The 12,312-nt window shown below is 43.3% G+C and overlaps 1 protein-coding gene across 6 annotated transcripts in view; it reads right to left on the bottom strand.

Annotated features, from left to right (window-relative positions):
• Positions 1–9,700, bottom strand: part of CAPRIN2 (caprin family member 2) — a 37,760-nt gene extending 28,060 nt beyond the window's left edge. For 5 of the 6 annotated variants that reach the window (XM_080578785.1, XM_080578788.1, XM_080578786.1 and 2 more), the window contains exons 1-5: positions 9,559–9,684; positions 8,456–8,718; positions 6,614–6,676; positions 2,972–3,058; positions 282–520 (exon numbers count right to left, since the gene is read on the bottom strand). In XM_080578785.1, the coding sequence (XP_080434911.1) occupies positions 282–520; positions 2,972–3,058; positions 6,614–6,676; positions 8,456–8,704 (638 nt within the window). In that variant the 5' untranslated portion in view covers positions 8,705–8,718; positions 9,559–9,684. Of the gene's footprint in view, positions 1–281; positions 521–2,971; positions 3,059–6,613; positions 6,677–8,455; positions 8,719–9,558 lie in introns of all 6 variants that reach the window. The other variant, XM_080578789.1, reaches the window with a different exon arrangement.
• Positions 9,701–12,312: the final 2,612 nt, after the last annotated feature.

Raw genomic sequence — 12,312 nt, 5'->3', positions numbered from 1 at the left:
CTGCTTACAGTGTTACTGGAATGCCTCCCCAGGGCCCCACGGCAAGACATAACATAGCAGGGTTTGTATGTAGTTTGCACAACTGGGAAAGTATGCAGCAGCTTTCTTTTAAGGCCGAGTAAAATATTTTTGCCATATTCCTAGTCTCAGACTAGAGCAAATATACTGAATAGAATTTTAATTAGTTTCCAAAAACATATTTCAAGACATGGCAGTGTCAAACAGAGGACGTTTACTGTAGTAAATGAAGCATACTAATTAGACAAAAATCTTTAGCTTACCTCAAGTTCTCATTTCTTTCTGGACATGTCAGTTTTGCAAATCTTATGAGGTAGTCTAGTTCTTTAGAAGGCAAGTATATTGCACCATTTACACCACCTTTGAAATCTTTCTGAACATGCTCTTGAGTGAAGTTCTGCAGCACATACTGGACTTGAAGTATTGTACGCAGTTTTTTCTTCTCTGCTTCAAGCTTCAATAGACTCTCTCTTCTTTGAGCCTTTCTCTGTGCTTTCAGCAGCTATTTCAACACAGGAATTCAACAGTTAAACACCAGTGGTTGAATAACAGAACACACCAAGTTCTAGTATTGATCATCCTACATTGACAAAAACAACTAATCTTGGTTAGATGACAAGCTCCTAATTCTTTCTTCAGATACCCAACCAAGACTTTCCGAGTCCCTCCTCTGGCAAAGCTCCCTATTTCTCCATTAATTCTCTATAGCTATAGATTTTAGTCAAACTGGATACTGGCAGATTCACTCCTAATATTCCCCTACAATATTTAGATCCCAATTGTGGCATCATACCTGACCGCTAGTTACTTTACTGTAACTGCTACCACAGTTCAATATAGGGAAGAATTGATACCAATGCACAAATGAAAGCCCAGCCCTTTATCATGTGAAGTTAGTGATGCACTTGTCTCAAATCTCTCCTAGCAAGACAGCTGCCTATTCATTTTGAATATTCCAGTTTAAGTGATACAGCAGAACCCTACAGTTACTCTTCCATTGGCAGAAGACTAAAGCACTGAAGAAGCAAGTGTCAGAATATACGCAGCCTCCATGCATTTGAGGAAGTTTCTCATCACATACTAATAGCATTATGCTGCAGAAGCTAAGTAACTCCAAGACTCAATGCCTTGATATGGAGTATCTGAAGTTTCTTTGCAAGAAGTGAAAGTGTGCAGCTTTTTAGAACACACTAAGGGGCATAAGGACACTGTTGCCAGAATATCCTCTAGCATTCCAGTAATAGGTATTTGCCATAGAATCCACATTGGCAAAGGAAAAAAAAAGTGTTAGCCTTTGAATATAGGATAAGCTCAAGAATAAATGTAAACTAGCAGAAGCTAATGGTAGATTTCTGATTACTAAAAATACCTGCACTAGGACACACCATGTCACAAATCTTTATTTCTGATATTTTATGGGCACCTACACAGAGGAAAGCAATATGAGACAGTCCATATTTTGACATTGAGCACAGTGGTTTGTGTTCAATGTACAGTGATTAAGTGAATCCAAAAGCAGCACTCATTAAAAAGGCTTAGATCTCTACTCTCACAATGCAGTAAACCTCTCAAAACACTACCTGGAATTTGGAATTACTACATATACAAGAAAAGAAGCCTCTAAGAGGAACTGCATGGGTCTCAGTCACAGAAGCCATTTTATTAGTCCTTTAACATTACAGAAGAGGCAGAGAAATAAAGCGAGAACAGTGACTAACTACATTTAGCATCCCCAGCACTACCTTAGATCATATCTTCTTCATAAGGACAGTATTTGCCTGAGAGCCAAGAGACCAGTTTCTCCAGTAGTCAAAGAAAGCACTTGGTTACATAAAAATGTAGTGCTTTAAACCCTGAATAAAGTACTAAATCTGACTTGCCATAATTAGAGATGACTACAGTAAAATAAGCAAAGTCCTCAGTCTTCAGTAAAGTTTCACAAACAGCTGTACTCACTAAAGCTAAAGCAACTTAACCCCAGCACTTCCCCCCATACTGGGAACTCTCCATCTAGCCCAGCCTCCAGAACAATGAAGGATGACACAATCTGAATCAGATCACTTAGATGCTTGGTGCAGTCAGGTCTTGAAAATATCTGAGGATATATATATATCAGCTTTTCTAGAACTACTCTAGTGCTCAATTATCCTCAGAGCAACAGTTTCCTTCCTATCTAGTTAGAATCTACTATTTTATTATTTTTTCCTCTTACCACATACCTCAGGTAAGAATCCTAGCTCCATCCTTTCAATAATCTTTTTGGTATTTGATGGCTAATATCACATCTCCTACCAAGCCTTCACTTCAAGCTTAATAAGCCCAGTTCTTCCAGGTTCTCACCACAGGGCTCATGCTCCAGCCCCCAGCCATCCATAGGCCCACCACTGGACTCACTAAGTTTGTCTATAGCCTTTGCATACTGAATAACCAGAACTAGACAGATGGTTTAACAAACACCAGATAAAAATAATCAGTTCCCCTTGATCTACTGGCAAAGAGTCTAGCCTTCACTGTCTAGGGTACACAATTTACTTGCTTGCTGCCCATGAGAACCTCCATGTACTTTCCAGTAGTTGTTCCTCCAGTACTTCACTCCTATGCAGGGCATGAGTACAGCCCAGGCACAAACTACCAGCAAAATGGTTCATGGTTTCAAACCTACATAAACTGGAGTCACCTCAAACACAGCCAAGCATCAATGCCTCAGTTTGCCTAAGTTTTTATAGCGGTACACAGCGAATAACTACATTCTTGAGGTCAAGGGTGCTCAAAGTTGTCAACATTTACTGATCTGCTCAGCTACTCCAGCCAGCATGAGCAGGTTGCTCCCCTGAGTTCTGAAATAGAAGCTTCCTGCAGTCTGTGTAGTGGCATACAAACATAGCCATTAGAAGAGCAACACAAAGTGTGCAGTCACCTCCTGATAACATCATGACCAACAGTTTATACTTACATCTTGGCTAAGACCCGAAAAAGTCTTCTGAAGCTCCTTGGCAAATTCTAAGTTGTGTACTACTTCATCATATTTCTCTACTGCCTCCTGAAAAGGAACAGATAATACATTTTTAATGCTTAAGACCACTCGTCGCATATCAAATACATTCTATTTTAAATCTCATTGAGAACTACTCATTTAGTGGGTACTTCTCTGAAATTGTAGCTTTAAAGATACTGTCTGTAATTGGTACTTTACATTTAGCTGAGTATCATTCATCCATGACAACCTGAGATGTAGTACAAGGCCAGCTCCCACCACTGCTCAGACACCATACCATTTTATCTGTATGACTTTTCAGGGAACATCCTGTTCAATGCTTGGTATACCAATGCCAAAACAGGAAAGCCTAAATACCACTGTTACTTCGTTTTTCATTTTCCTTTTTGCTCCTTTAGGTCTCAGTCAAAAAGATCTGCTTAACATCGGATGCCAACATTAAAGCTTAAAAAGAATACAGAGGATAGACAAGTTCAGTGCAGAACCTCTACTCTGATGCTTAGCCGAATGTCTCTGCAGATAACTCAGAAGCTTTAGAAAGTTTAGAAAGCTAATGATACAGAAGGCAAGTCATACTTTCAGAAAGTCCTGCAAATTTGGTTTCTACAAATCAAGCAGTGTTCTTGCCTTCATTAATGGCTTTAATGCACATTTTACTCCCTAGTCTTCAAAAAAGAACGATTCTTAATTGCATTTTGATATACCCTAGTTTTGTGAGTTTTCCCTTCCCCACTGTCAGTTAATTTTATAGGCCTCCTTAACAGCTTTGAAGATAACAAAATGCTGTAGCTCAGACATGCTGTACATAGCTCCATTTAGCATAAGGCATGCCTGGGAAGTAACACATTAAATTTAAACTTTGGTTCACATGTGCTTTACACTCAGTTTGGTTTATGCTTGTAACAAGACATTGAAGTTGTACTAGCACTGGTTTGTCAGCCTAACAAAGGTCTTTCAATGGGTATTAATGTTGACACAAATGTTTCATCATTGCAGTGAAAAACGCTTAGTCTGTCCAAGTAATATTTGGGATATGCAAATCAATGTGCCTAAGCAACTAGAAAGCAAGTTACAGGTCAATTTGTTCCATCAGGTTGATTGTTCAGTCACTTGTACTCACTTATTTGTGATATACAACAGATTACAGTAACTCATGAGCTTCCTTGTGTTGAGTACCATTTATAGTAATGTACTCAACTAGTATTTTAAGTCAGACATCAATTTATCAAGCAACTTCTGAGAACTAATTATCGGGTTCATGAGTGCTCAGAAGAATTTGACCTTTAAGACCCCAGTGCCCACAGATTTGATGCGTAAGGAAGACTCACAGGCTACCACCACCAACTTACTAGGGAGATTGCAGTGACTGCTTTTAACCTTGCAAACTCCAAAGTAATACTCCTTACCCTGAAATACCAAGAACTGGTTATCACTGCTCAGACAAACCGTAACACTGTGGGAAAGCAAAAGCTTTCTTTTGTCACATACCTGTTATTAACATTCATTAGGAGAAAGAATGTTGGAGTGACAGTAAGGAAGAAAATCTACTGATCATGCAAAACAGTACAACATTGCCAGTGAGAGCATTAAACTTGCTGGAAGCTCCTCATTTTTGAAACATTCGTTTCCTAAAGTAAGGCTAGCACACAGCAACTCTGGCAGGCATGCACCATGAGCAATTAGTTTAATTCAAATTGTCTGCAAAAACTAGCTCATCACTAGATGTACCCTGCTCCCTGTGTAGAAAAAACAATTAAAAATATAAACACCAAGTTGCATTAGAGCTCCACTATATTATGGGCACAAAAGCTTTATTTAGGCAGATGTGTGAACTATTAACCTGTGCTCTAATTTCAAACTACCAGGTCTCAGTATTTGCGTATGCATTGGGAATTTGCACATGAAAGGTATGTATAAAAGTAGTACTCCTGTATCTGAACCACTGAAACGAGGGCCTTGACTAGATTAGTTAAATACTGAGTTGATACATACTTTCACAACAGTTATCTGAACAGTTCAGATACCAAGTCACTTCACTAGCAAGGTTGACCCTCATTTTCCATTTCAGAAGCCTGAGACATCCTAGAAACTGTGATAAAAATATTTGATACTTAAAAGTTAAGCTCAGTTGGGAATAGTGAAAGCCAGTAACGAAGTTCATATTGCAAAGTCAATGCTACTGAATGCACCTGCAGACAAAAACATTTACAGAATCCTTTGCCTCATTAGTCACCTGCATCTTAATTTCACTTTAATCTGTTGGCTTATAATAGCCCAGAGTATAGACCAAACAAAAGTCACATTTAGGAGTAGCTTTAAAACACGTGTAAGTTGGCTTAGTCTTGAACAAGAGAATACTAGTCAATAGCCTGTTATCAACAGAAGACAACTGATTAACATTTGGATCTGAACACAACAGCAGGCTTTTCTTCTAAAACTAAACCTGGAGTCAGACTGAACTTAGTTCTAAGAGATAATCATCTCACTCCAAATGATCAGATTTAATTTAGTTGCTCCTGAACTTAAGGAGGACAAGAGAATATATCAGATCCCGTAATTTAACACTTAACTATCATGCACTCCAACAGGTCTATTCTACCTTTAAGAAGCAAGTTATTTCTGCTTTTATCCCCTTTATTGCAAGTTATTATTTATAAATGACTCCAAGTAAAGTTATATTTATGCTCTGAGACTGCTGTATTACAATAAAGATAAGCCACTGAGTTATTTTTCTAGCTGGCCAGCTAGCAGGATCCAATACTGGAACTCAAGTGCCAATGCCCTTTGTCACAGGACTCTTCTTAAACATGTCTGTGAAGTACTTCTGAAACGACCAGGGCAGTAAGTCTTGTTGATTATGTAGCACCTTGGTACCAGACACACTTAAGCAGCAATAACTTCCATGTTGCAGAAAGTTGCTTTCTGTTCTAGCATCCATTCAAGAAGAAGAAAAATAGCCAGAACCACTATTTTAACACCAGGCAAATTTAAACTTGCTTCCACTTGGTGGAATGCACCACATTTATTGATTAGTAATCTTACATCTTGGCATTCCAAACTCCAGCAGTCTTAGGTACAAAAGAGACATTGTTCTAACAGCATTTGAGTGCAGTAGTGACTCCCAGCCATCTAATGGCAGCACCAGGACAGGGTAGTTTTCCCAGTTAGGTCACAGAATCATCTAGGTTGGAAGAGACCTCCAAGATCACCTAGTCCAACCTCTGACCTAACACTAACAAGTCCTCCACTAAACCAGTAACTCCTTGCTAGATGATGCATTTTTAAGCCTTTCAATCCCATGCAGGTTAGACCAAAGTCTTCCTTTTACCAACAAGGCCTATATCAATTATACTTCAACAACTACCAGTAGCCAACAGCTGTGTAACCATCATGCAATTTCAAGTAATACCTATTAATGAAGCCTTGAGGTCTGTTCTACCACTGCAATGCCATGTAGGTAAGCTGCATATGAACATCTCAAAGAGGTATAGGAGCACTGAAGCTTCTGTAAAATTGTACTACCACCTCTTTTGGCAAGCTAATCTAGGATGTTTGTTTGAAGGTTTTAAACCCATCCACTCCCACATAAAGCAAGCTTACCAACTGGTCTTGATTGAGGGCTTCTCCCTTCTTCAGTCGATCTTTGTAGTCTTCTAGCTTAAGCTAGCAAAAAAAATCAAAGTCAGTTTTTATATTGATTTCTAATGTCAAGAATTGGGTATGAATGAAGTTAAATATTTTATTTCAAAAAGTCTGAATGCTGCAACAAAATAGGAACTTTCCTACTACTCATTTTCAGGAGAAGAGAACACAGATTTTGCAGTCTCAGTCTCCAGGGCTGCCTACTTTCCCCCCCTTCAGTCTTGCATTTTTACTTCTTTTGTTTCATTTAAGAAATAACACATTGACCCTAGACCTTTAAGGGGCTCCAAGCACATCCAGTGTCCTCGTTTGAGAGCATTGGGCATTTAGTTTTTCCAAGCCAATGCTGCAATTTAGTTACCTTAAACTGGATGGAATAGTTTTACTTCATTTCCTGAAACATATCTTTCAAAATCTGAGATCATTTATGTCAAAAAAATTATTGCACTGTTTCCTAAGAAAACAGACAACTCTTCAAGTAGAAAACACGTTTTATTTCTAATTTACTGAAACAGTCTTTAACAGCCAAAATGAAGGATGCAAGACTAAGCTACTGGCTTACAAGCTTCTTTAAACACAGGAAAAAGAGGGAGTTGATTACCACAAAGATGAACATCATTTCATTTGTGTATCTGCCTAGACAGGCTTTATTGACACAGTATCTAGAGCTACGAATACTTTCTATCATTCTAGCAAGTCACACTTATTTGCTGGTGAGGCCATATTGTCTACACTCACATGAGCCAATCAAAAATACTGGAGAAATTCACAGCAGTATGCTTCCTTGGACAGAGTTAAAATACAGCAGAGTTGCTTAATCACAAAGGAAACATGCTTATCCGAGATTATTCAGAATTGCAGCACGATGCATGACAAAAGACAGCAGTAATACTGCATGCCCTGCAGGAGGATCAAGTCTTATAACCATATAGCCCGAAGCCTGATCTAGATCCCTCTTCTCCCCAACACATAACATGTAATTCTTTTCAAACATTTATAGAATCTCAACATCCATACAATTGCTTTACTTATAATCCTGACCCAATATTGAAAGCAACAGCACCATCATTCTTTTAATCTTATAGAAAAATGCATCTTCCCAATTAAAAATCTGGCACGCATAGCTTGCGTACCTCAGTACTTACTAACACCAATCGCTTAAAGAAGGAAGGGTTCAAAGTCAGGAGAACAGGCTTTGGGGGCTTTCTGTATAGAAGCCTTATAGTTAGTAACATTTGTCTATAGATATAAAATAAAGAAGTCGATCTATGCAAAGTATATGGCAATACATATTTAATAAAGTTTGACATTGCCATTAGCCAGAGGAAACACTGCTGCTCATTTGCAATTTTACATATATCCCTACATCCTAATATTAGATGCATGTAATCAATAGAAACATGAAGACTTTTCTAAGACTGTAAGCTATCTCAGATCGGTTCTATGTTCATTCTGAACTTAAGTCCGCCAGAGAAGCATCCCTTGTGTCAACCAATATTCAATTACCTTTGAATTACCAGAGAGCAGGTTTACAGTAACAGCTACTTTGCTGCTTCACTGAAACAATGCTATTCTCACTATTCAATGAGAAATAGCCCATTTCAGAACAAGGAGAGTAAAGAACACCATTTTCTACTACACAGCAGTTCTAAGTGATAATAAGAAATAAATCCGTGTTCAGGTCATTTCACAGGTTATTTATAAAATCCTTTATTACTATGCACTCCTTGCTCCAGCTTCTGTACACATGAAATTTTACAGTTAGCTGTTTGGAAGCATGCCATAGCGAAGGAAAGTTACCTTCTTTTTCTCAATGTTCCTGATCTTGTGTTTGAGGCAGATAAGCCCATTATCAATGTAAGTCTCGTACGCCTGGGAAGGAGAGGCCGCCGAGTTGAGCGCAGTCTGCAGGGGGCTGGGGGAAGGCTGGCTCTCCCCCGACGCGTTCACCTGCTGCTTGGCCGCCTTCATGCCCTTCTCCTCCCCGTCCTCTGACCGGCCTGAAGGTGACGATGGGCGGCGGAAAGGGGCTTGGGAAAGCTGCACCATTGAAATGGATGGAGCTGCAAAGAAACTCCGTTGGCGGGGCGCTCTCCTCGCCAGTCCCGTCCTTTCGCAGCAGGACGCGGGGACCCGGCAGGAACCGAGCCGGCCCCCATCTTTTCCTCCCCCCTTCCCCTATACCCGCATTTAGGTTCCCCTACATCCACAGTAAGGATTTCGGTAACCTCATACCCACGGCAGGGATTTTAAAGCAGGGCAGAGCGGGTGCATTGCCCGAGCCTCCCCACCCACCCAGGCCCCACAAGCCCTCCCCACGGGCGGGCCCGGCGAGCCCAGGGGATGCTTCCAGAAGCCCAGGCGGCCCCGCAAGGCCCGGCCGCTCCCCGCACGGCTCCCCCCGCCCCGCACGCGGGGCGCAGCCCCTGCCCCCCTTAAACCAGCTTCGCCCCTTCGTGACCTTCGCAGCAACCAGCCGAGGCGGCGAGATTCCGGATAAAAAAGGGAAAATGTAAAAAAAAAAAGAAAAAAAAGATAGGAAAGAAGCGGTGCGGAGGGAGGGAGGCCGGCTGCCGCTTGCGGCTCCCCCCGCATCGCCCCGCTGCCCCCTCAGGGAGGGAGGGGCCGGCTTTAACCTTGAGCGCCGCGCCGCGAGGCGATGACACCACACTTCCCTCGCCCGCCGCACCGGGGAACGGAGAAAAAAAATTAAAAAATAAAATAAAATAATAAAATAAAATCCGCAGCCTGCGGGAGGAGCCGCTGCAGGGCCCGGCCCTGAGGGGAGAGGGAGGCCCCAGGGATCGGCTCCCTCCCCACGCCCGGCGGCCGCTGAGGTGCCGGTACCGATACCCCGGCGCCGGCGCCCCCGTCCCACCTCGCCCGGCCCTGCCGCCGCTCACCTCGGTGCCGCACACGCTCAGGCCCGCCCCGCCGCCCGCCCCCCGCTTTATATAGCGGCCCCGCGCCGCCGGCCACGGGGCAAGGCGGGACCGCGCCGCCGGGGCGGGCGGGGCTCGGCGCTGCGCTCCCCGCCCGGCTGCCAACCCGCGGCGCCGCCGCCTCGGCTGCGCCCACCCTCGGCCTCCCGCCCGGCCCCCACCGCGCCTCACGTGCCGGGGCCGGCAGGGGGCGCGGGGCGAGGGGGGGCCGCCCCCCGTCAAGGTCGGGGCGCTGCTGGTGGGCGCTGGGCGGGCGGTCCTCGCCGTGCGGGGTGGTGTCCGGGGGATGGACGGCTTCGTAGGACCATAAAGATGTAAAACACCTCCAAGATCGTCTGGTCCAACCGCCCCCCTACCACCAGTGTCACCCACTAACCCATGTCCCCAAGCACCACGTCCAACCTTCCCTTGAACACCCCCAGGGACGGTGACTGCACCACCTCCCTGGGCAACCCGTTCCAATGCCTGGCTGCTCTTTCTGAGAAGAAATGTCTCCTCATTTCCAGCCTGAACCTCCCGTGGTGCAACCTGGGGCCATTCCCTCTAGTCCTATCACCTGCGAGAAGAGGCCGACCCTCAGCTCCCCACACCTTCCTTTCAGGGAGTTGCAGAGAGCATTAAGGTCTCCCCTGAGCCTCCTCATCTCCAGACTGCACAACCCCAGCTCCCTCAGCCGCTCCTCACAGGACTTGTGTTCCAGGCCCTTCACCAGCTTCGTAGCCCTTCTCTGGACACGTTCCAGGGCCTCGATGTCCTTCTTGTACTGAGGGACCCAAAGCTGAACACAGCACTTGAGGTGCGGCCTCACCAGAGCAGAGTACGGGGGGACGATCACCTCCCTGGTCCTGCTGGCTACACTACTGATACAAGCCAGGGTGCCGTTGGCCTTCTTGGCCACCTGGGCACACTGCCGGCTCATGTTCAGCTTCTTTGGCGCCCTGAGGAGTGGTTTCTGGGGGAGTGCAGCCCACCACTGACTTCATGGGAAAGGGGCAGGAGGCATGACACTGCCATGCCTTGTGCTGCTGTTCATGAGGGAGAGGTGCCCACAGGCACCCTGTCTCTGACCATGTGTCACAGCAGTTTCCCTGAACAGCGGCCCCAGGACAGGCTGACGTGTCTCTCCAGCAGAGAGGATTGTCGCCTTAGTGCAGAGCCCGGGCTCCACCTGTTCACCACACGAAGCCCAGCTGCACCCTTTCAATAGCGAATTTTGGGTGGCCACAGGAAAATATGAAATATTGATCCGTGCCTGTTTAGACTGGGAGAAGGTGTCTTTCAGGCCACTGCAGGGCCCTTTGAGGAGACTTACAGGTCTGATCGTTTATGTAACAAAAGATGTGTGTCCTCTGTAAATGAAAACCGATCACTGAAACACTTAATAGCTAGTAAAGCCCTTAAATCCAATGAATATAGACAATGAAGCAAAGCAAACTTTTGTTAATCTCTAACGATGACATCAGTACCACACAAGGTACAAAAAGAGAAAACACACCTTTCAGAAAAACCCGGAGGATTAAGATGGAATTGTTTTTTGTGTTTCTCTTTTTGTGTCCGTTAGCACAAAAGCAATAAACAGTAAAGCAAATTCAGAGGGAAAGTGATGAAAATAGAGATATACATCAGTAAGGAAGGATTGTAAAGAGAGGCTTTACACAATGTGAAAGGTTCTCACATAGTACACAGGATAGATGACAGAAATGGAGAAGGAATCATATAAAAGAAAGATTGCATTTAAAAGAAAAAAAATGCAAATGATAAATGGTTCAGATGATGAGGGAGACTTCACAGAATAACCCAGAATCTGATTCAGTAAAACCCAGAATGGGTTGTAGCATCCACAGTCTTGCCTCTTCTGGTTTAATCGTCAGTGTAAAAAAAAACTTTATTTTTCTTGAAGTCCTAACTCCTAGAATGCGGTAATTGTGAGTCTAGTTTGTGTGACTGTGAAGAATGCTAGTGACTGAGACAGAGCTTGTAAAAAGATCTCAAAGTATACGTAACTTCACTATTCAGGAGGATGCTAACTCAAGCATTTTGAAATTCAACCTTCTTCTGGTGCAATGCCAGCAGCAGATGTTACCAAATATTTTTGTTCTTACAGAAGTTTGCACGCCTGCTTGAATTCTTGCCATTGACTTGAACGGGAGCAGTCATAGTACCTGACAAGGCGAGGCTTGCTTGCTTTCCCAGGATCAACAACGTCCACGGAAAGTCCTTCAGATATATTTCTGTTCTTTGTGTGGTTCTGTTCAAAGCTAGCACCGATGGGCTAGATCCTTGCAAAGTAATTATAAAATGGATGACCAATTAATGCATGTATTAATAACAAGTCATAATTAATGTGCAGGCACCTGGGACTATTGTATAGATCATAATTACAGATGGCAAACTGCTGTATAGTGCACTTTTACAATTAGGAAATTCTATAAAATAGGGAAAAAATGAAAGGAGGATTAATAGTCAAATCCATATTTAAAAACAAAGGATATTTGAACTTCATTTTAAAACAAATACAAAACAACTACTTGAGACTGATGCTATTTGTACATGTACAGTATATATGTGTAGTCTTCAGAATGCCCTAAAGAGAGTTATTAATGGTCCAAGGTCAAGCACATCAAAGTTAGGAAATGCCAGGATTAAGAGCAGCCTACATTAATTAAACTCCATTTTGCAGATCCATTCTGAGATCGTCTAAGTAAACGATCATAC

The sequence above is a fragment of the Anser brachyrhynchus genome, assembly GCF_964034855.1.
Source record: "Anser brachyrhynchus genome assembly, chromosome: 1".
Classification (NCBI taxonomy): Eukaryota; Metazoa; Chordata; class Aves; order Anseriformes; family Anatidae; genus Anser; species Anser brachyrhynchus.
Note: the sequence above shows the minus strand (reverse complement) of the source record. Positions and strands in the feature narration are given on the sequence as shown.